Source organism: Sinocyclocheilus grahami, unplaced genomic scaffold, assembly GCF_001515645.1.
Source record: "Sinocyclocheilus grahami isolate Dianchi unplaced genomic scaffold, SAMN03320097.WGS_v1.1 scaffold2051.1, whole genome shotgun sequence".
NCBI classification, from domain to species: domain Eukaryota; kingdom Metazoa; phylum Chordata; class Actinopteri; order Cypriniformes; family Cyprinidae; genus Sinocyclocheilus; species Sinocyclocheilus grahami.
The window spans coordinates 36,264-61,898 of NW_015507230.1; the positions used below are offsets into that span (position 1 = coordinate 36,264).

At 36.7% G+C, this 25,635-nt stretch overlaps 1 protein-coding gene across 1 annotated transcript; it reads left to right on the forward strand.

The window, feature by feature from the left end:
- Positions 1-640: 640 nt before the first annotated feature.
- LOC107573857 (mucin-5AC-like) lies at positions 641-24,653 on the forward strand. Its single transcript, XM_016260312.1, has 6 exons — positions 641-672; positions 2,954-3,112; positions 14,569-14,696; positions 18,160-18,264; positions 20,675-20,819; positions 21,677-24,653. The coding sequence occupies exons 2-6, from the start codon at positions 2,994-2,996 to the stop codon at positions 22,941-22,943; spliced, it is 1,764 nt and encodes a 587-aa protein (XP_016115798.1). The 5' UTR covers positions 641-672; positions 2,954-2,993; the 3' UTR covers positions 22,944-24,653.
- Positions 24,654-25,635: the final 982 nt, after the last annotated feature.

Consider the following 25,635-nt stretch of genomic DNA (forward strand, 5'->3'; position numbering starts at 1 on the left):
CCTTTTTTCTGTCTGTCTTTCTTTCTGTCTGTCTGTCTTTCTTTCTTTCTTTTTTTCTGTCTGTCTGTCTGTCTGTCTGTCTGTCTTTCTTTCTTTCCTTTTTTCTGTCTGTCTGTCTGTCTGTCTTTCTTTCTGTCTGTCTGTCTGTCTGTCTGTCTGTCTGTCTTTCTTTCCTTTTTTCTGTCTGTCTGTCTTTCTGTCTGTCTGTCTGTCTGTCTTTCTTTTTTTCTGTCTGTCTGTCTGTCTGTCTGTCTTTCTTTTTTTCTGTCTGTCTGCCTGTCTGTCTTTCTTTCTGTCTTTCTTTCTTTTTTCTGTCTGTCTGTCTGTCTGTCTTTTTTCTGTCTGTCTGTCTTTCTGTCTTTTTTCTGTCTGTCTTTCTTTTTTTCTTTTTTCTGTTTGTCTTTCCTGTTTACACAAACTATATCTGCCATTTATTTCAACATAAACTCTATTCTCTGGGTCACCCTGTCAGTATATAGATTTTGTGATTATCGGCACAATAATCTAGTTATTGCTTTTCCTTAAACATTATTATCACGTGAGCAAAATCCAGTATTAGCTGACCTCTCTAATTTGTGTATATTGATGTATTAGACCATGCATAAGCATGTATTGAATAAAACATGTCTTTACTATTTTTGGATACTTGGTGTTGGGAGTTCTGGCAGATTGGTGAGTATATGTCTAGAAATCTTCCCACATTTCTGAATCAATACTAACCATGTCACTGATTTGTAATTATTTTTCAACCATGAGATGATGACTTTGTGCTCCCTCTGAGGAAATGCAAAAGTGTGTATGTCAGGCCATAAATCCACAAGAACTCTGCACAGATGTTTGCTTTGGTGTTGCCACCCATCGTAGTCCCTCTTATGAATCATTTTCTGGATCAGCTGTGCATGACGTGCGAGCAGTGAAATGCTCATGGATATCAGAATGCTTGTATTCTGCAAAATTTTTGTAAACTGTAATCTTACAACAGAGGGGACAAAACATCTGGTAGACAGTCCGTTAGACCCGCTGTAATCAAACAGCAATAATTCAGAGGAAAAGAAAAATCACTCACTGCTCTTTTCTGGAAAGCTTTTAGATACCTAAAGCACTCTTTGTGTATTGCTTGTGTTTCTTTGTTGATCTCTATTACATTTACTTGCATGTTTTTAAACTATAGTTAAATGAAAATCAGTTTTTTTTTTTTTACAAAACTACATTCTATTTTTACTATTCTGATTATGTAAGTGCATAAATAGATTTTTTAAAATTAAGTAGCGCGACAGTTAAAAAGCAGTGTTCATGTTTTTCATTTTTTATATTAAACTTGATATCAAGAATTATTGAATTTCACTTCATGTGATGCATCAAATTTTTTTTTAATTTTTTTTATTAAACCTTTGAATCATAGTCAAGTCAAATCTTGGTAGTCATGAAAATGCAAACTTTTCCGATTAACTAATGATTATTTTATGATTAATTGCTTTGCATGCCAGTTTTTTTGCATTCCGTTTATAGTTACTTGTTATCACAGTCTTGCTGCAGGACACAATGTAATGCAGTTCAGAATATGGATGGATCAGTGGCTCTGAACCAGTTCCCAAAAACGGGTAAAACAGGTCTTTCTTATCTGTCCTGAGTCTTGCAGCAGGGGAAAAAAACATTGGTATAAGCAAATGATAAAAGTGGATCTAAGTAGAATAGAATAGCTTTTTATTGTCATTGTACAGCTGTGCAATGAATTTTTTTTGCTCTCACATTGAAAGTACACATATGCATACAAAAATCTACATTTAACAAAATGTAAACAATGATGCAGAAAAAGTAAACAGTGCAAATGTAAACAGGTGTACAGTAGACTGTGCAAAATAGGTATAGTGTAAATGTTGCAAATATTGCATCTGAAATCTTCATATATAAATCGAGAGATAGCGATCGAAAGGGAGAGGAACATATATGCATATATACCTTTTACACAGAACTAGAATATAAATACATAGCATAATTTGTCCAGAATGCTGCATGGCTGTAAAGGAAAGGTTGTGCAGAAAGCCCTTATATGGGAATGTTTTGGGTGTGTTTTCTGCAAATTACTAACCTCGGTCACACAATTTTTTTGTGAGAAGGTCTCTTATGCGTATGAATGCAAAAAATCCACTCAGTTATTACTGAACAAGTCCTATTGTTTGTGCCGAGCACAATGTGTTTTGTGTGGTGAGGATAGTGGCTGCCGAGAGCATGAAATCGTCATGTTTATAATATGTGACCCTGCAGCACAAAAGCAGTGTTAAGTCGCTGGGGGATATTTGTAGCAATAGCCAACAATACACTGTATGGGTCACAATTATACATTTCTCTTTTATGCCAAAAATCATTGGGATATTAAGTAAAGATCATGTTCCATGAAGATATTTTGTACATTTCCTACCGTAAATATATCAAAACTTAATTTTTGATCAGTAATATGCATTGCTAAGAACTTCATTTGGACAACTTTAAAGGCGATTTTCTCAATATTTAGATTTTTTTGCACCCTCAAATAGTTGTATCTCGGCCAAATATTGTCCTATCCTAACAAACCATACATCAATGGAAAGCTTATTTTGACCCTTATGACTGGTTTTGTGCTCCAGGGTCATACATTACTGGGCACTATGCAGTTCATGATAATGTTAATGCATTTCAGTTGTAGTTTTTTTTTTTTCAAGGAATCATTCAGGACTTGTTTTTAAATTTCTCCTTTAGTGATCTGAAAAAGAAAAAAGGTCACAGCTTTAGAAAAACAAATCATTTTTGAGTGACCTATCACTTCAGGGACTTGTTGGATTGCTTTTGTATTATAAACAATGCTACTGTGTTGACTCACTTGATGCCACGTTATAATATAATTAAAAACCAGTTGAGAATCACTGGTATAGAGCATTTAGTAAACTGGCCTTGTTTTGTGTTTTCTATCATTCAGGTGTGGACGACACCCGGTCCTGATCCTGTCCGTCATCTTCATGTTAATTTTCGGCATGACGGTGGCCTTCTCCGTCAACGTCCCGATGTTCAGCACCCTGCGCTTCTTTGAGGGCTTTTGCTTAGCAGGAATCACGCTCTCGCTCTATGCTCTGAGTAAGTATAACGTCTGAGATGAATCAGCTTTATTAAGAGCTCTGGTCCAGAAGACATTTACATTTACTGAGCCATTATCCGTCATTCTGTGTGCAACAAGCTTGTATAGTTTGTTTCAAGGGAATACATTTACTTACAATTGCAATACGCATAAAAAAATATATGCACGTCAACATTAAATATACAGAATGATGCACAAGTACATTAACAGACTGAATGCTGTAAGATAGAGATGCAGTTTGAATGAGCTGTCTTTGCATATCGGCATTACAGTTCAATGCTTGATGCAGTTAGCTTGTAACAATTTAGCTAGTTGTTGATTGTATCTATAGAAATAATATATTTTAAGTTTATTGCAAAATATGCATATTTATACAAATACATAATTTCGATGCATAGGGAGGCTGTGTCAGTTACGTCATTTGCATAGTGGGCGGAGCTAAAAAGCTGTTGGCTGTAATTGGTGGAATTGTCTGAACAGCATTATGGGTAATGTAGTTATTCTACTAATTCCACTATTAAACATGATTATTTTAAAAATAAGTTGAATCAATGCACATAGATCACATACACTATTACTTAACAACCTCAGCGCTCACAACAGGTCTGCCTTTTGTCAGTTATTGTTAAGAAAATGAATGATTTCGGTTTGAGAAGATCATCCAGCCTTATAAGCAGCATCTAAATGAATGTGTTTGATTTGTGTCTCTCACATGAAGGTCTTACCCTTAGAATGTCACAGAGGTTAATTGTGGTCCCTCAACTCTATCATACTGTCTTCTCAGTTTGTTAGAGTCATTCAGATGGATTACCCACAGACTAGCAGTGACCTTCTACATGCTTAACAGTGAAGACATTTTCTGATGAGTGATAATCCTCTTTAGATGATGGCCCTTCCAGTAATAGGGTTTGCCAGCAATGCCTCACCTGACTGTCTGATGGCCTCGAAAAGCTTTAACTCCATGCTGTAATTGCCTTACAGTGGGTACGGTGGGCCTTCATTTCCTTGTCATAGTCATTTTCTTGACCCCATCTACCTTGAAAAGGCACTCCCAAAAATAGACCCGGCCTGGACTATTGGTGTGCATTAAATAACTATTGTTGTTTTGATATACCGTGCATTGATTATTGTTTTATTATCTTCCCACTAATCAAACTTTTAAAGGGATGGTTCACCCAAAAATGAAAAAACCTCATTTCGTTCCAAACCTGTATGAGTTTCTTTCTTCTGTTGAACACAAAAGAAGATATTTTGAAGAATGTTGGTAACCAAAGAGTTGACGGTAGCCATTGACTTCCATAGTATGGAAAAAAAAAATTAATAAAAAACAATGGCTACCGCCAACTCTTTGGTTACCAACATTCTTCAAAATATCTTCTTTTAGTATAGTAAACTACCTTGGATGAGTTAAAGATGACATATTCATATTCATATTCATATTTTGTCAACTCCTAGTCAACTTGAAATATGAAGATGTATTAAATGGCATGCATCTACTGTTATATAGTATATTTGATTTATATATATATATACAGTATATAATCTATTTCAAAATTTAATAGGCATATAAATCATTTTATGACAGCCCCAGTTTTCAAATGCTTGTTTTACAATTGGAAGCATTTTGTGCAACAGTTTAAATTTGCGAATTTGCAAAACATTTTAATTTGCCAATACAGTGTAAAAGCTCAAGAAACCTGTGTGCAGTTGTCTGACACACACTGAAATGCAATGCATGTGTTCCCTATTTTCCATGCTACTTTAAAATATCTTTTAAAATATTTTTTTTAATATCCTTTAAAGATTTAGTCATTATTTATAACCCTCATGTCATTCAAAACTAAAAAAAAAATCACTTTTTTTTTCTTCTGTGGAAAAATGATGCATATAAATAAATAAAGGCTACCCTTTTCGTACAACAAATAGGACAGGGTGCCAAAACTCCAAAAAGCACTATAAAGTATCATAGCAGTAGTCCATATGCCTTACATTTGAAGTCTTCTGCAGTCAGATATGATAACTTGGTGATGAGCGCACCATAATTAGTTATTCACTGATAATCACCTTCCTCCAGTGCTCGTAGATTGTTATTCAAACTTGGTGGGTGAAGAGAAGCCTCACCATTCGTTCTTACACTGGGGGCTGTTGCTATGCAAATTTCTTACGTTTCTAAAGCCTTGACAACCCCAACCTGGACATGACTAAAGGACGAGATTAAATACTGAAGATACAGATGGAAAGCAGCTGTGGAGAGTAGACAAAAAGACAAAACATTTTAAAGTGAACTATGTTTCTTGTAGCTTCTCGTGTAAACACTGTTCAGAACCGCTGGAGAAAAGTATGTGATGTGCGTGCTGCCATATTTGCACATGCTAAATTTTTAAGCCAACAACCTGAGCTGTAAATGTCATGTGACTAATTACTCTAGAGCTGCGGGACAATTACATCACGACAACACAAGAATGCACGCTTAACTAGTGACTGTCCTGAGATGTAATGTAAAAATCACACATCGTAAACGGCATGAATTAATACACCCCCTCTGAACATTAATACATTTTTATTTCTTAATGATAATTATTGGAATTTATGGGAAGCTGAAAAACTGTACATTTATTAAATGAATGATACAAATTATTCTGCTTAAATTAAGATTGCAAAAATGATTACAGCTTTGAACAAATTCAATTAAATGTGAAATATAGAATGTAATATGTTCTCCATATTTTTAAGTTTACTGATCTGATCCTTATTGGCATTGAGTGTACAAATTCACAGAAAACTGTCACATCTGTCCTGTTTAACTCCTGGAGGTTTGAGAATAATTCAGTGGACTATATGACATTTTAATGGTCAAGAAATTACTTCTTTTTAAATGTTTTGGTTCAATATACTCACCTGTGGGTCAAACTTGCTTTTAATTGCACCAGGAAATTTTATTTTCCTAATTAATATTTACGTGCCTCTTTGGCAATTGATCGATCAGACTTGCTGGGATATTATATCTTCAAGAAACCATGATGCATCATCTATGTAAAGAAGAATCGTTACATTTCAGAGGGGGTGTACGTGTACTTATTACTTATTTATGCTGTGTGCTGTAATTGTTCTATCTAAATATATTTTACATGAATAGTTTCAGGATTAGTTGAACTGAACAATAAGCTAACATGTTATAATTAGCGTGTGCGTACCCTTAAATCCACGCCGACACTCATATTTATAAAAACTAATGTGGAAATGTGCTTCGCGTCAGGTCAGGGTCTGAGCAGACGTACACACTTTTTCTTGTTTGAGTACTGCAGGTTTTTGAAAATGTATGTACGTTCATTCTATGAATCACGCGTACGCATATTTGAGAGATGATCGTAAGATCAGTTTTTGGATGGTTTCTGCGCAACATTTTAGAAATGAGGCCCCAGATCTGTGGACAGAAATTCAAGCTGAGGATTTTAAATCCTTTATTAGAGAGGATAGGTATAAATATAAAATGTAGTATCTAACAACATTAACTTACTCTAGTCAAAGGTGACTTCTTGTTTATCATGTCTTTCTCCAGGTAGATTGTGTGTTATCAGCGGCTCAGTGTCTCTCCCATATTGTTGAGCTCAAGAATATCAAGTCTGCATTTTCCCAAAGAGATCTGATAAATCAAACATGTACGATGAAAGGTGAGCACTAGCCAATGGGATCACTGATTTTCGCATTAGTCCCGCCCACTTCCAAAACAACCTGCTTGCAGAGGCTTCACCTTGGTCTGAAAGGGATAGTTCACCCCAAAAACATTTTTTTGAAAACAAAAGAAGCTATTGCGATGAATGTTTGTAACCAAACAGTTGATGGTAGCCATTGACTTCCATAGTCTGGGGGGAAACAAAGTATGGAAGTCAATGGATATACCGGCAACTGTTTGGTTTCCAACATTCTTCAAAATATCTTCTTTTTTGTTCAACAGAAAAAAGAAACTCAGAGAGGTTTGGACCAACTTGAGGGTTAATAAATCATGACAGAATTTAGATTTTTGGGTGAACTATCCCTTTAAAGCAGGGGTGCCCAAACTCTGTCCTGGAGGGCCAATGTCCTGCAGAGTTTAGATCCAACCCCAATTAGACACACCTGAACCAGCTAATCGAGCTCTTACTATGCATGCTAGAAACTTCCCAGCAGGTGTGTTGAGGCAAGTTGGAGCTAAACTCTGCAGGACACCGGCCCTCCAGGACCAAGTTTGGGTACCCCTGCTTTAAAGCCTTTGTTTTTTTGTTGTTTTTTTTGCAAATGGTTTTGTTTGCATATCAAAAATTCAAAATTAAATCCAAAGTCAAAAATGAATGATTGATTCCCATTGAATAGCTCACAACATAGGCAGCTGAGAAATCTGGAGGCTAAGAGCAAATCAAAACAGAAACACTCAAGACTAAGTAGGCAAGGACTAGACTAGACAGTTAATCTACAGCCAGAGAGAGAATCCAACGGGAACAATACAAGACTGACTAGGCAAGAGAAGTGCTCTAACTGTTCAACTACACCCACAGAATAAACAGACTAGAGAAACAAGACTAGGCTAGATCAACAGGCTGGAGCCGGACCAACTGAGGGAATGATTCACCAAATAACTGATAACGAGATGAGAATATAAAAGAGAGAAATGTTTGCTAGAGAACAAGGACAGGTGGGAATAATTAAGGTCAAGGCAGTTGTGAATCAGCTCAACACGAGAGTGGGGATCACGGCCAGCTCAGAGTAAGAAACAAAACACACAGGCAAGAGAGAGAAAAAAATGGATAAAGCACACAGAAAGACACACAGGTAATCTAGCCTGGACAACAACAATCCTAGTTATTAAATAATGCTGCAACACATGAAGATTCAATGAGTCATGAAGACATGGCTTGGTAGCCTTCTCTGCCATCAAGCAGCTCAATTTTCTTTATTAATAACTATGCCTTCATAATAGTAAGGTTTTTATTGCAACCACTGAGTTTAGAGAATTTGAGAATTCATAGAATAGAATTTACAGAATATAATTAATTCATAGGATTCCAAATTGCCATTAGGCGGTGAAACCAAAGGAAGTGTTTGAGCAGCCATATTGCTATTCCCTACCAACAGACGGCATCATTGACAAAAATCTAAAATCACCCTATTTGAAGCACTTAGGATATATGTATTATATAAAGGATATATATATATATATATATATATGGCCAGGATAAGTGATATATTGAAATTGTTCAGATGGGTGTGTATACTGACGATTTCTACGTAATTATTGTTGTGGTGTTATGAATGTATTATGATGCATGATATCCCAGGATAAAAGAATCGGTCACAAACTTGATTATTTGTGGTGCCTGAGACGATTGCTAGCTGCATTTCTGTCAGGACCACTATCGTCAAAGATGATTGACAATTAGCATGCAGTTTGGATTGGCGGTATGGTTCTGTTCTGGGTAAGAACTCCCTGCGCATTCATGCAGCCTAGCCTGGATAAGAGCGGCGAGAGCAGCGATACCCCCCCCCAGGGTAAACAGAACAGAACCAACATAAATGTATTGCAGATATCGTTAAAGTTCAATAATGTTATGTACACATTTTAAAATTAGTCTGATTCAAAGGAGAATCGGAAGGCTGAATCCCGACTGACAGAGGAGGAGCTGGGGATGGAGGAGGGTAATTAGCTATTGAGCAATGCGAAAACTGCTGATAATCCTGAGGGACCTTATATATGAATGCTTAGATAGGTGTCGTATTCCCATAGGTAGATGGAGATCAGCTGAGAGTCAGCTGATGCGAGCTTGACTAACGTGACCTGCCAGAACTAATGCTACGCTAGATTTCACACACCAATGTTAAATTTCTCTCATCCTTGGAAACGTTAGCTAATGTGTGCACTGATTCAATCATGTGTGCGTGTGCACAGAGCTTTCAGTGTACATACAGTGTCCTAATATTCATTATGAGATGCCCTAGATAACAGCTCAATGACTAGGGTCAGCAACAGTTTGAATAGTTGACGACAGTCTTTATGGGATTAGATTAGCAAAGACAGATGCTCATGAAATAATCATGTCTGTGCCCATCCAGATTTTCGCAGAATAAATCACAAATCATGATCCAGTGAAAATGCCTTTTAGATACAGACCTACTGTAGATTTTGAGCTTTTCCTAGAAATTACTGGTCTTTATCTGTAATTCAGTTCCTTGCATAACTCATAAATTGGTTTTGTGCATAAGTTATTGTATTCCTACACTGTAAAAAAAAAAATCCGTAAAATTTACGGTAAAAAATGGCAGCTGTGGTTGCCAGAATTTTACCGTAAAAGATACGGTAGCAACATTTTAGGTTTTACTAACCGTACTAATACCGTAATTTCATTAACTGAAATAATGTTAATATACCAACCTATTGAAGTACTGAAATCTGTTTTGTATCTTTGTAATTCACTGATAACCACCAAATGCAGGAGGTGATGAGAAAGTCACATGATGAACCAAAGCCCATCACAAGCAGCTGTTAAATACTAACATATATAGAAGGAGCACAGCGTCATTCACACAAACACTAAACACCATCACGGTAACACACATGAAACTGAAATAATGCAATAAACAATCATTTAACAACATTAGGTGTAACACACAACCCTAATATACAAAACTGATAAGAAAACACTAAGAAGAAACAGTTATTTCAACAAAAAAACATCAAATTTGTAATGTAACACAGGGAATTCTGGGAATGTCAATTTACAGTTATTCACTGTAAATTATACGGTCTTTTTCACTTCCAAAAACGGTATACTACCGTAAAATTAATGTCCAATACAGTTTTTCACTGTATATGGTAGAGGAATTTAACGTTAACCATTTAACAGGTTTTTACTGTAACATTTTTACAGTCTTTTACCGTTAAATTCACGGTCATTTTTTACAGTGTAGAGAATACACATCTTTAATTAAAAATAAGTCTAGTATATCGCTTTTAAATGGCATCAGTATATGTGTGTGATCTGTGAGGAAATAACCGGTATTAGAGCAAATCAGCCGTGTTGTGACAGCAGTGAATACTGGTAAGGGTCTTTGTTATACCAACAACCCAGAATTGCCTCAAAATAAACTCAAAACTTACTTGGCTACCTGCTTAAACCTGCTTTTTGGGTCATTTTTGAAAATAAACATTTCAAATGATGAGAAATGGTGAAATCTAAAAATGAAACATTTTCAATTACAATTCAGTGCAATCATTTATCATTTATAACTGCATTTTGTTTGTTGCTTTTATAATTAAAGGGATAGTTATAATAATTGTTAATTCCTGTTAATTTACTCACCCTCAGGCCCTCCAAAATGTAGGTGATTTTTTCTTCTTCAGTACAGTAAAGAAGTTTTTTGGCTGAAAACATGGTCCTCTTTTATACCATCACTTTGAGAGTCAAAAAAAGCATATCAGGCAACACAACATTTATACCCGTGGTTCCTGACGATTTATTGAGGTTTTATGAAGCGAAATAATCAGTTTGTGCAAGAAACTGAACATTATTTACAACATTATACCTGTAATCCAGAGCCTCAGGCAAACAGGGAAGTTCTGATTCTTTTCTGCGAATTGGTTCTTTCGGACAGTGCGTTTCAATGAACTGATTCACCAGTTTGTTTACATAATCACACAATGATGTAACGAATACCAATTATATTACTAAAAGCACACAATAATGACGAGAAACATGGATGTTTTGCATGTCTTAAGCATATAAAGTGAATAAACTAGTCTTCATCAGCTCACCGTTTTACATAAACAGTGAGAAACCATAAAATCTTTAATTTCACCCCTTCGTTCAAGTGTTTGGTTCACGCATGCGCATATCAGCGGCTCTTCGGTCCGAGTCGAACTGTTTCATTCTGTTTCACTCCGTTTCATTCATTTGGCTCATTTCGAGTCGAAGTGACTGTCAGGCTGTGAGTTTTGATTGAGTAACTTGTAGATCTGTGCTTCTCAAGCTGATTCAATGAAATGATTCAACTAGTTCACCAGAAAGAACCGGTTCGAAAGAATGATTCGTTTGCGAACCAGACCAGAATTTATTTATACTCTCTTGCTTGCTTGTTCTTTAGCTCTGAAATCTTTAGCTCTTTTGTAATCAGAGAAGTGTTTTGCATGCTGACTGGAGTAAAGTTCAGTGGTTATGCTGAGACTGTGTTCTTCAGAGCTGCATCAACAGCTGTTTATCTGTGACCTTTGACCCCGACCACCACATCTAGCAGGCCCTGTGGTTTTTCTATTACTCTCTCCCTTTTCTCTCTTCAGACACAGATGCACTGTTAAAACACTATAAATCTGCTTACAGATGCCAACAGCTTCACTTATCAGTCCATGCATTCCCTGGGAATCAGGCTCGTGGCCACAGCATTACTAGCGCCATTCTCTGCTGTTTGACACTGATGAAAAAAACAACAATCTGTAACCCTCATGCCATTCCATGACACAGAAAGCCAGTGGTCCTGGCATGGAATGCATTTGAATATGTGACCTAATGTCAGGAAGCCATGAGTGCATCATGTGACAGAGGGAAGGTCACTGGCTCAAACAGACAAACAAGCCTGATCCCTCACGGCACCCTCTGCTGGTCGTCATTAGGATTCTCAGCCACAGACTCCATCAAGTTCAAACACAGACAGCTCTTGATATATCATCATGGCTTGGATTAGGGTTATTTGTAGCCATTAGTTTCATTAAAACAAATGAAATATATCGTATGTCCTCATTTAGCTAGTTAAGAGTGTGTGCGTGCACGAGGGATCTGGATCAGATGGGTTAAGAAGCTCAAGGTTCTCTCTCTCTCTCTCTCTCTCTCTCTGGCTTTGTTCCAAAACCTAGTAAGCAGCCTTCATAGGCAGCATTTTAAGGGAGGATAGACGTGAAGGTTTTTTAAAAGCAAGAGAAAAGAGGTTCATTTAAGGAGGTACAGTTTAAGTTGAGATGTTGTGATTTTTATATGTTTTTAGTGAAGTCTTGCTGTTTAGTGAAGTTCTGCTCACCAAGACTTATTTGACCAAAAATACTATAAAACAGTAATACTGTGAAATATTATTACAATTTATAATAACTGTATATTTAAAAATGATTTTGCACACACACAGTACTCGCAAATTTGTGGTTCTTCCTGTCAGTTTATTCGTCTCCGACCACTGATTCAGTGATTTCATATCTCATATGGTTGCATTGCTTACTGATTGTTATTTCTGGTGCTTTATTGGTTAATCATTTATTAATTTAGCAGACACTTTTATCGAAAACAACTTGAGAAGTATTGCTTTTCCCCCGCCAGTGAAAAGCACTCATGGTGTACATATTTACTCATTGCTATTTACACATTTACACATTTCCAAGAGTGATGTTTCATCAGTAAGCTTCCTTCACTCTCAATAAAACACAATTTGTGACCACACTTTTACATGTTTATAAATTGACATGATGATACACTGCTCATTGATGCACAAACCTGCCATTTATTCTGCCACATAAACATGCTGTGTGGCTATAATTGTGTTTACAAGCAATTATTAGTTTATTTCATATTTTGTCTTTTGTGTGTGTGTGTGTGTGTGCATGTAATTTAGCGATTAAGCCATAAACCTTTATTTTATTTTCACAAAATGTTATTGAAGTCCTTCACTGGGATTAAAAATTATGACAATTACAGGTTTGTGTGTGTGTGTTTGTGTGTGTTTTCAGTTTTTTTCACTGAAAGTGGTAGTTGAGGCTCACTCAATGAAACCATTAACTCATCTACCAAATCCTCTTACCAAATCTGCGAAACCACAAGCGCATTATCTGCTTTACTCGCTCTGCAAAAGCAAAACAAACTATTTGCAAAACACTAACATTAGACAAAATATTCATGGCTCCGTACATTCATATCTTTCAGTTTTCTCTAGTGTGTAACCCAGGAAAGCAGTTTGATGAACACATATTATTATCAAAATGACAACGAAAGATTGACATGTCCTTTAAATGTTGGAAGACGCCGTTTTCTTGTCTAGTTGCTTGTTGGGAATATTATGGATACTTGATGTACTAAAATAACTAAAAACGGAAATTGGTTTAAAAAATGTAAAAAAAAAAAAAAAAAAACTACTAAAAGTGACAAAAAACATAAAAATAAAAAATGGAATTAAAATGAAAATGAGAAGTATTGCTTTTCCCCCGCCAGTGAAAAGCACTCATGGTGTACATATTTACTCATTGCTATTTACACATTTACACATTTCCAAGAGTGATGTTTCATCAGTAAGCTTCCTTCACTCTCAATAAAACACAATTTGTGACCACACTTTTACATGTTTATAAATTGACATGATGATAAACTGCTCATTGATGCACAAACCTGCCATTTATTCTGCCACAATAAACATGCTGTGTGGCTATAATTGTGTTTACAAGCAATTATTAGTTTATTTCATATTTTGTCTTTTGTGTGTGTGTGTGCGTGTGTCATTTAGCGATTAAGCCATAAACCTTTATTTTATTTTCACAAAATGTTATTGAAGTCCTTCACTGGGGTTAAAAATTATGACAATTACAGGTTTGTGTGTGTGTGTGTTTTCAGTTTTTTCACTGAAAGTGGTAGTTGAGGCTCACTCAATGAAACCATTAACTCATCTACCAAATCCTCTTACCAAATCTGCGAAACCACAAGCGCATTATCTGCTTTACTCACTCTGCAAAAGCAAAACAAACTATTTGCAAAACACTAACATTAGACAAAATATTCATGGCTCCGTACATTCATATCTTTCAGCGTAAAGTTTATGGAAAAGTATATAGGTATTAGCGGCAACTTTCATTTTTATTGTTAATACTTTGCACCAGTTTCCAATGAAGTGAAAGTTTTGTTCTCTTGAACGAAACAGTGTTTTATTCGCAAATGTTTTACGCAATGTTGCAACTTTTACGCAATGTCGCAACAGTTAAATATGCAACTTTTATGGAAACATACCTAATATGGCTCAAACTTTCTTCAAAATCTCGAATAATGTCATGTTATGGTGAAATATGGCATTTGCAATGTGCCTTGAAGGGATAGTTCACCTAAAAATGACAATTCTGTCATCATTTACTTGTTCCAAACCTTTCTTTATTCTGTTGAACACAAAAGAAGATATTTTGAAGAATGTTGGTGACCATTGACTTTCCATTCCTCACCATTGGTACCATTGGTTTTTTATTTTTCCCCATACTATGAAAGTCAATGGCTAGCATCAAAAGAAAAAGTGAATAAATAAATAATTGTGTAAGTTGCTTTGTTTCATTGTTTTAGTTCTTTATTTAGAAGCTAACTTTCAGTGATAATGCTCTGTTTTTCTGCTAAGTGTTTAGCCCAGAACAGATTAGATTAGTCTCTGTAGTTTGATATGATGTTATCATAATATAGTAAAGTATATCTGTTTTCATTCATCAGGATTTTTCCGGAGTCTCTGCGCTGGCTGCTTGCGACGCAGCAGTACAATCGCTCCAAATGGATCATGGAGCGCGTCGCCAAGAAGAACAACATCAACCTAGAGGAGGACGCAGAGGAGCTCATGACAGGTATACAAGCAAAGAGAAAACAAACACTGGACTTTTATAAGCTTTATAAGTCAATTAGGGTTAGAACTACTGATCCCAACAGCTGACAGCTTTAATATAATAACCATATGTTTTAGATCAGATATACATTTGAAAGATGCATGCTGCAAAATAGCTGAACAATGGCAAAATGGCTAAAAACTTAATTTACCAGTCAGAGAAAACAATCACAACCAACCTCGCATTAAAAAATCTATCTATTTCTAGATTTAGACACTGCAATGCAAACTAGTTTTTGACATCCTCAAAATACAAACTGTTGGCGCTTCAGATTCTATGGGCAACAAAGTGCGGCGTCATTCAGCTCATGTTTTAATTTACTAAATAATTCCGAAATGTTTTAGGGCTTTCAAAGAAAGCTATTCTATGTCTTATTTTCCCAAAATGGGACAGTGAATAAATGGTCTTGATGCAATAAACAGCAATTTCTATACATAACTTCATTGCTTCTCTTACTGGAGAAAAATAAGTTGCTCAGTTGCCCGTGTGGTTAATCCGCACAAATGAGTGCAAACCTCATTTTTAAAATCAGTATATAATAAGAGCAAAATTGCCTGCGATTCAAAATTCTCAGTAGGGCTGTCAAAATGACTGAAAAACTAAATTTGAATTTTCTACTTAAAAATTATCAAAATTCTAATTATATTCGAATTTAAAAGGCATAATTTCAGTTGGCTTCTCTTCTGAGGCCACAAGAGGGCGCATCGAGCTAAATATTATGCACATTTCTTTAAAGCGTAATAAAATAACATGACTATCTTTAAAAAAAAAGTGCATAATGTTTAAAATAATGTTTATAAAACATATATAATTAATAAAGTTGCTTAAACAATTAGGGGAAAAAAACAGCACCATGCATGCATGAATAGTTTAATACAAAGGGCCGAAAACCAATCACAAATAGTAGGCTACTTACTTCATTTAAAAACATGAGATACAGTGGGATGGGGAAAAACTGCCATAACGTCTTTAGACATGTTTTTTAAAATTTGAATTTGCATTAATTTTATATGGCTTTCTAAGCATGCCGCTCTCTTGTGCGAGACGCGCGTGCAATGCTGATAGATGTCCCTCTAGAAAATGTGATAAATATGCGTTCTGTGTGAATGGCTTGGTTTCAGTTTTGACGTAAACAACATCTTATCCACACTGATGCTCTCGTTTCCCGCAGTATATGAATGAACAACGTAGCAGCGCCGCATCTAGTGGCTTCAACTAGAAAGGCTAACAAAAGCATTCAAATGCAATCAATGACACCTACATCGTCATGCATCTCGTGCGCCACTGATAAGGCTGCCTGACGGCTGACACAGACCTAAAATTCGAATGCAATGTTTTTGCATTTGAATGTGGATTTTTTTTTTTTTTTTTTTAATTCGACGAATTTTTTTTTGACAGCCCTAATTCTCAGTGAAATGCGCCGGCTGCACAACTGTTCAAAATGTAGGCCTGTTCCCTGTTTTTCATAATGCATTTAAATGTCCAAGTGATTCACCATTATTTATACTCTTCCTCATGTTGTTCAACACTGATATGACTTTATTCTGTGGAATACAAAACCGGTTTAGCTAATCCCGTATCCTGCATTTACAAGACCTGAGTCACCGTCAGACGGAGGCGTGCACGATCTAAAGTCAATAGTTAGTTGTGTTCGTGGCTCTTACTGCTGGCAGTGTAAACATTTCAGGAGAAAAGTGCCCTACAAAGGCAAAACCTAGTAACTACACCTTGATTTTTGTCATCCGGCATGTGAAAGCTGCAACCATTGATTGCATTAATTGTTGCATTAATTAAGTTTGTGACTTAATTCGGTGACAACCAATTGGAGCTGAAGTCAGCATTAAATCAAAATTTACCCTATTTGTTTTCTTAATGCATGTTAATGGACTTGTTTTTATGCATTTAAATCCATGCATATGACCTCCATTATCTTTTATCAAAATGTAATTCCTGTAACGTAACTTCAATCTGCTGACGTTTTCCAGACTGTGCTACAGCTAAGCCAATTTCATTCATCACTGTATTCATTACAGTATGCAGTGCTTACTTATCTCAGTCCTATAAGCAGCAATGAATGCAACGTATTTATCTTGTTCGTCACAATATCGTAGTAAAGTCAGTCATAGTAAACTACCTTTTCATGTCTAATTTAAAGGGATGGTTCACCCAAAACGTTTATCTGCTTACCCCCAGGGCATCCAAGATGTAGGTGACTTTGTTTCTTCAGTAGAACACAAATTAAGATTTTTAACTCAAACCGTTGCAGTCTGTCAGTCATATAATGTAAGTGAATAGGAATCACTGCTTTGAGAGTCAAAAAAACATACACAAACAAAACCAAATTAAACCCTGCAGCTCGTGGCGATACATTTATGTGTAAAGACACGAAACGATCGGCCTGTGCAAGAAACTGAACAGTATTTATATTGTTTTTTACCTCTGATTCACACAATGTTCGAACTGTCCTGAGCGCGTTCGCGTCTTCTTCTTCGGCCGGTGCGTGACGCGTCTTCTTCTTCATCTTGCTTTACGGCAGATCGCAGACTTATAAGTGCATTTCCGCCACCTATCTAAAATGGACCATTGACACGCTATCTACAATCTCAGTTAGGAGTGTCAATGGTTCATTTGAGAGATAGGTGGCGGTAATGCACTTATAAGTCTGCGATCCGCCGTAAAGCAAGAAGAAGACGCGTCACGTGCCGGCTGTTGAGAACGCGCTCAGGAGGACGCGCCGCCGCTCAGGACAGTTCGAACAGTTCAGACATTGCGGTGAATCAGAGGTAAAAAAAACTATATAAATACTGTAACGTTTCTTGCACAGGCCGATCGTTTAGTGTCTTTACACATCAATGTAACGTCACGAGCCGCAGGGTTTAATTTGGTTTTGTTTGTGTATGTTTTTTTGACTCTCAAAGCCGTGATTCCCATTCACTTACATTATATGACTGACAGACTGCAACGGTTTGAGTTAAAAAATCTTTGTTTGTGTTCTACTGAAGAAACAAAGTCACCTACATCTTGGATGCCCTGGGGGTAAGCAGATAAACATCACATTTTCATTTTTGGGTGAATTATCCCTTTAAGACTGTAGAGCACACTGATGCATATCCTGTGAGATACTGGCCTGTAAAGCCATGTTAACTATGTTTGATTCATGCTTTGGTGATCATTGCTCATGATATGATGTATTATGAACAGCTGCAATTAAATTACAAAACTCAAGAATGTGGAATATGAATGTGAAGAAAACAGACTTCTTGTCAAAATGATTGAAGGCAATGTCATCCCTTTTGTTATCCCATAAACCTAAATTTTTTTTCTGTAATGTTTAATTCATTGTATTTATATAGCGCTTTACATTGTCAGGGGGTATCTCCTCAGGGGGTTTGATTAAGCTGTTTGTTTTCTGCATTGATTTCAGAGCTAAACCAAGCCCTGCCAAAGCAAGCCAAGAAGACATGCATTGTGAAGATGGTTGGCACAAGGAACCTGTGGAAGAATATAGTAGTGCTCTGCGTCAACTCGTAAATATCTTTATATTATGCATAGGATGCTTATTAATTAAAAACATTCTGCTGATTTTAAAGGGGTAGTTCACCCAAAAAATGTCAATTCTGCCATTTCCTCACCCTCATTTCCAAAACCAAAACTTAGAAAATCCAAAAAGGTCATAAAGGCGTCATGAAATGAATGATTCCTTATGAGCGGAGCTATTGAATTAAAGTCTTGTGAAGAGATTCGCTTTATTTGATAAACGGCTTTAATGACCCTTTAGGATCTTGTAAGTTTTGTTTACATGGACTTTCAGTGGAGGGACAGAAACCTCTCAGGTCTCATTAACCCTCATAATGCATTCGGGTCTGTTTTGACCTGGAAGAGACACTTACAAAAAATGTTTAAAAAAAAAAATTTTAACAAAAGAAAAATGCATAGCCTTTAGTGAGGGAAGGAAACTTTACATATACTCAGATCCTCAAAATACACATAAAAAAAAAAATAAAAAAAATGTGTTCGGGTAATTTTGGATGCCTGGGTGTAACGTTACGTGTCAGAAATACTTTCTGTAAAACTATCTATAAGTATCTCTGTAAAATGCTTTTTTTGTGTGTGTGGCTCGTGTGTAATTTGAAATTCAAAACTGTTCATTTTTTCACATTCACTCATTAATGAGACGTTGAAGTGACGCTTTGGACCAGATGTACTGAAGCTTTTATTAACAGCAATCAGCAGTTTTTAAAATAATATTTTTGTATTTATTCACAAAAAAAACAAATAAATCAGTACTAAGTAGTTATTCGTTCACAGTTCACAAAATACTACACAATTAGTACTAACCCCAATTTCAAGTGCATTGCAATGAAGTGACAAACAATAAAGGCAGAAGCTATTTGCACGCAAGGACACCACGTCCAATTATATTCATATCAATTATTTGCCCATGAAACACTCTATTCCTAATCTTAAATACTTTTAGGCACTTCTGATATAATTGCATTTTTTTATATAAAGTACAGTCTAGACTCTAGACTGTAAGCTCTCATTTATTTTGCGTTACATGTAAGGACTAAGTTATGAAGAATAGCGGATTAAAGATGCTTTTTCTGTGTTGTACATATCGTCTGTAAGCTATTATTTTTATTTGTTTTGGTTGGGAAAAGATGCCTATGATCCTTTGGTCTTAACGTTTAATTTTAAGAGGATTCTTTTGTTATGTTCTCTTGTCTTTACACAGACAGGGATCTACAGAATTCAGAGATGGGATTTTTCCATTGTATTTCTATATTTTCCGATTTGAGAAGTATGACGCGCAGTAATTGTGTAAAACCAGGGGGGCGGAAATGATGCATTTTCATATACATTTGTAATAATTTATTTCATGCATGGATAGTGTAGCGTCCAACAGCATTGCACAAGCTAGCGGTGCCATCTAGTGACTGTGTGCAGAACACCCTTAGTGTCTCGGCCAGGGTCCTCTCTACATGCGTGTGAATAAAAATCTGTGTTTGTGAGTTTATAAAGGTGATACTCACGAGTTTCGACGATAACGGGCTGTATGTTTCAGAGCGAATCGTGGCACAGTGTTCATTTACACACGAGCAGCTCATAATCCGCTGCTTCCAGTGTCCTGGCGTGGATCAGTTTGCCGTAGCTTCACACAATCTCTGTAATTTGTGCAACTGCTGTGAGTTTTGATCACATATGACATGGACCAGCTTCCCAAATTTGAGAATAGTTTATAAATCTGTTGTCAACAAAAAAAAACAGTAAGATCTCTATATAAACTATAGAACCTCTACAAATTAAGACATTTGGATTGTTATTATTGTTACTACTAAATACTTTAGTTTACATTACAATAGTTTACATTACATTACATTATCTTGTACTTTCTTAGGAACTGTAAGTACATGTAAGTACACATAATGTAAAATAAAGTGCAACCATTATTGCTATGTAGTAATACATTTCTTTATTGTTTTAATGTTTATAATTTAATCAAAATATTTAAATTATTATTATTGTTGTTGCTGTTGTTGTTATTATTAACCCAAAACAAAATAAGCAATGAAGAAGAAAAATAAATGTAAATACATTTTTAAAAAAAAGTTTAATTTGATAGTGAGCAGTATTTGGGAAAAAAGGCCTTCAAGCCTTTCTGTCAGGTTTCAAAGTATTTAATTTGACAGTTTAATTTAATTTGTGTGGGCTTGCGCAATGGACACAAAAAATAATTTAAAATAAAAACATTATAATTTTAATTAATTTTATAAAATTATGATTTTTCAAGCTATCCCCCTTTCAGCATTATTTCAATAAATATCACTACATGCAGATTTGGTGAAAACATTTTTTATGAGCTATACACCATTTTTATATTGTGCTGCTTATGTGAGGTTTCTTTTTGAGAGAAAAAAGTAGTAAATGACTCACCATGTTGTCTTTCTCACTCCCCACAGACGACTCTGGTACGCTGAACTCCAACTTTTCAATGGCTTTCTCCATCATTGGCATGTTCTCCTCCCACGCTGTCAGCAACCTTAGCATCTTTTTTTGTGCTGAAATCACCCCAACTGTGATTAGGTGAGCTAAACCACACGGACGACTTTTAAGATTATGGGAAAAAATCAAAAGGTCAAAGATCTTTCTTGTTTGAATTGTATTGTAATTTGCATCCGATTTGTAAATCTTGGTGTGGCTTAGCCTAGCGCTTATTTTCATAGTTGCTTTATGTGTATATTTTATTCCAGTTATGCCAGATGATAAAATGTGCCTAAAACCCCTTGATATTTAAAGTGCCTTTATTATGGATTATGAAAAGTTCATATTTTGGTTTTGGGAGTCCCCAACAACAGGTGGACATGCACATGCAAAAAAAACACTTTCATTGTCTTATAATATGCATTTATTTTTACCTTATTTGCTCAACGACTTTTACATTTTTCCAAAACCCTCTTTTGCGTGACGTTAATCTGCGGTGATTGGTCGATTTCATTTCCATTTCATAATAAAAGCAGCATTTGTGAGTGCGGTGCTGCTTTGTTTACCAGGGAAACAGCTATTTTACTGCTCCAAAAGCGACACCTAGTGGCAACTAATGAATTTGCATTTTCATTCAGACCAACGCGAAAATCAAGTTTTCCCAGGTCTTCACGCGCAAGTGGGCAGACAATATGCTAATGTTTCATGTTGACGTCAACATGAAACGGCTTGGGATTCGTTTTAAAAACGACTTATTTCAATGATTCAGTGTCGACTCTTTCTTTTGAGAAACAATAACTTTATACACGGTGCACTTTTAGATTTAAAACTTTGCAGGATGTTTTCATTCACTTAGAGCTGTGTTACACACTGCATGAAAAGTTATTTTTCAAAAATCCATAATAGGGGCACTTATGTTTTGAAAAATATATTTTCCTTGTTCTTTGTGTGCTGTCTAGGGGTGGCGGTCTAGGCCTTGTCCTGGCCAGTGCTGGTTTTGGCATGTTGACGGCACCCATCATGGAGCTGCATAACCAGAAAGGCTATTTTCTGCATCACATCATTTTCGCCTGCTGCACTCTTATCTGTATCATTTGCATCTTGCTGCTGCCCGAGACTCGCAATCGACCGCTTCCAGAAACGTTAGCGGATGGTGAAAGCTACACCCGACAACCGTTACTGCCACCTCGCAAACCGGGCGAGCAACGCCTTTTGCTGACCAAGTCCGAGAGCCGCGAGTACGCGAGGGTAGGCGATACGCCTCTCCACGAAGCAGCTGCCACTGCTATTTCCACTATGGACTCCACAGCCTCATCCGCCATCGATCTTCAGATGCTCATTGATGCCCCCGGCCAGGCAGAGATATTCAGTATGAAGTCATTGACTTCTACCCAAGAGCCAGCTGAAATCCAGCAAGAGTATCCCAGATCTGCATCCATGCCGGGAACCTCTGCCTCATCCGTAGAGCATCCTCTCCTTGCCTCTATCCCAAACACTTCAACCCCAATCGCTATTAATTACATTCAGACACCTAAACCAGAATCTCCAGCCGTTCTGCCACCTTCAACTGTGGAAACTCCTTTGATCACCGATCCTTCCCTGGAGTCCCCTACTTCTTCCGATCTCCAAACTCCTTCGCTTTTAGATATAGGTACACCAGCTGCTGAATTCCCCTTGACTGTTGCTAATGATTTCAACATCCTAACTGAAGTGGGCTCTGCAGGTCCCACCCAAACCTTTCCTCTCTGCGCATCCACTGGACAATCACCCACTCCGCCTTTAAACAACATTCCCCCCTCTTCCTCAATAGACTCTCCCGTTCACCTAGTCACTGAAATTCTGCCCTCTTCCCCAACAGAACTGTCTTTACCACCAATATCGGACCAGTCTGGTCAAGTTAATGCCATCCCAGTTCAATCCTTTTCTTCGCCCATAGATCCCGGCACTCCATTGTTACATTTAGTCGCCCAACCTGCGATTAACTCCATAGAATCTGGCCCCCCTTCACCAGCCGTATTGGAGCCAACCTTAAGTAATAGTACCACTCCTCTTGCCACTGTGGGTTCAGCTGCACCCCATGCCACAACCACTGACTCAGTTACAGAATCCAGCCACCCACTTATGACGAACTTGACTGTTTCCTCACCTATTGACTCAGGTACAGCTTCAGACGTTGACTTGCCCATCACAGAAACCAACACTGCCAATGGGGAGACGTCTTCATGACGGACACGTTCGCTCTGTAAGACTTGGTGGGCAGCCTTATTATCAAGAAGAAATTCTTGTCGTGGGGGCTCATGCCAGTCATTGTTAGAAGTATTTTTATTTTCCAGCAGCCATGACCCAAGAATGGCAATGCAAGGAGAAGGTATAAAAGGATTTGACTGAAAGGGAACAACCATAAGGGTCGATGCTCAAAGGGTTTTTACTCTCCATTGGTTTCAATGACTTAAAGAGGCTTCTTAGGGGACGTTCACACAGAGCGAGTTTTTCTATTCCAAAGCTCTATTTTCCATTGTTTTTCTATGTAAACACAGTTGACGGATGTGTATGACGCGTCTCGCACATGATTTTTGGTGTTATTATGGTAGGACAGTTATTAGACAGGAAGCAAAGTGTGGGAGAGAGAGGGGGATGGGATTGGGAAAGGTCCGAGAGCCAGGACTCGAACTCGGGATGCCCGAAGCGCAATGCCGCTATCTGTCGGTGTGCTGCCCACAAGGCTATTGGCGCCGACTATCGCCACGTTCTTAAGATGTGGTGTCAAAAGAATTTCAACTTTTACACACAGTGTAATTAATGTGAGTTCCAAAACATCGGACCAATCAGACGACCCTGGAGGCAGGGCAAGAGTTGCAAGCTTTTGTTGACGGTATCAAGTTGGCATGGCAATTGTTTAATTTGACAGAAAATGGTGCAGCGCAGAATCCCTCCTCCGAAATATTTCCAAGTTTTTAGATGTAAAGACGCATTCTGTGTGAACGGCCCCTTACTGTGGTGCCAGTAACTGCTTTTTGGGCCGCTAGATCCAAATTTCCATGTGTTGTTATTGAGCTTGTGTTATTAAGAACACTAAGACCAATAGTGACAAGTTCCCACTCTGGAATTTTATATAGCCTAGCAATTACTGATATCTGCTTGTTTGATGGTAATGAACAACAGGTAGGATCACATTAGTCAAATGTGATTAATTCTGAGTCATTTTCTCTCAATCATTTGACTCTTAAATTTTGCGTTATTCAGGTGGGAATACGGCATCTGTGAAGTCCAGTATCAAAGGGAATTTCTCAAAAGCCCAAACACTGTATATTTAACACTGGGAATGTTTGCCAATGTGTCTTGAAGTGGAAGGCAAATACCTCTATGAATTAGGTGTCGAAGAAACACCAGTTTCTGTGTTCAAAAGAATAAGTGCAGACATATATGCATATTTCCAAACCTGATGTAAAATAGACACTACACAGAGACTGCTCAAAATGGTATTTGTGTGGTATGTTTTATTAAGCTAATGTTTTTTAAGCTAATCACTAGATTCTGGTGGGGGGAAAATAATTTTGAGGAATACAGATGATGTACTTCATGGCTGTGTGTCTTAACCACAATACACTCAATCAAGTGTATGCAACAGACGTATTGTGAATGTGAAAACTTTTGTAATTTATGCTATTGTGGTACTGATGTACAGTGGTACTGACTGCTTAAAAAAGATTTTAGGTTACTATGTCTGTATCAATGAGTGTATGCCCATTGGTATTTTGTTACCAGTCTGTGGCACTTTATTGTTCACAGTGACAAAAAAAAAGAAGCATGTGAACATGAAAAAAATGAAACTTTCAATGAATGACGTTGACGTAATGAGTCTACAATTGTCATCTTTCATTTGTGGTACATTTATACCCACAGCAATAATATATTTATATTGTGCGACCCATGCCACGAGTTTAAAACATTTCAGATTTTTTTAAATTGTTAAAAATCAGTAAAGAATACTAATAATTCATTCTAATTTTTAATTTGCTAAAAATATCCCCTGAAATATGGTATCAGGTGGGTATGCTTATTCATAAGTCTGACTAAAACAATTCATTTCGGAACAAAATGTTCCTTTTACGTAACATTACTTTGGATAAAATGAAAAGAATGTTTTAAAATGATTGTGGCATATTCTTAATCATTCCAGCTAATATTTAGTTTCTTTTTACTTTCAATAAATAGTATTATTGCCCTGAAGTATGTCAAATTTGTAGAAAGGTTTTTGATTATTTTTGACATTTAAATGACATCTTTTGTATTTCGAGTTATTCCAAAGACGGGGCATTTTCTTCTCAAATATATACCATGGCCTTCTTCTGCTGTATCTGCTGACCTGCTTTAGCTTTTGCTACTGTTGTTACATTTGCTATATACACATTATGAGTGATGATGTGTCATTCATTTTCAAGCATGTTACATCAAAAGAAGAATCTCAAAAGCTGTATCTGCTGACCTGCTTTAGCTTTTGCTACTGTTGTTACATTTGCTATATACACATTATGAGTGATGATGAGTCATTCATTTTCAAGCATGTTACATCAAAAGAAGAATCTCAAAAGAAAAATCACACTTTTACATTTGCAGTCACAATGTGACTTGTTAGCATGATTTGGCTTTGAGATTTGTCTAAACTGTTTAAAGCAATACAAAGTCTCACATTTTGAAGGTCTTAAGTCCCAAAAGGGATTCAGCATTTAATGAAACTGATTTCCTATAGCCAAGAATTTTGGAGAAAGATAAGGCCAGAAAAATATTTAACACAAGTGTGCAAATACTGATGTGAATCTTCGGCCAGTGCATGCTTAACATGAGCTCTTTTATTGTTACTCTTAATATTAAATCAATGTTTATGAGAGCAATAGTTTTACCTTCAGTGCTTGTGCCA

What these genes read in the sequence shown, in the direction of transcription:
- LOC107573857 (XM_016260312.1), top strand. Translation starts at nt 2,994, where the DNA reads ATGTTAATTTTCGGCATGACGGTGGCCTTCTCCGTCAACGTCCCGATG. An exon ending in AGTGCTCTGCGTCAACTCGT is followed by an intron (nt 18,265 to 20,674) that starts AAATATCTTTAT and finishes GACTCACCATGT; the next exon opens with TGTCTTTCTCACTCCCCACA. An exon ending in ATCACCCCAACTGTGATTAG is followed by an intron (nt 20,820 to 21,676) that starts GTGAGCTAAACC and finishes TGTGCTGTCTAG; the next exon opens with GGGTGGCGGTCTAGGCCTTG.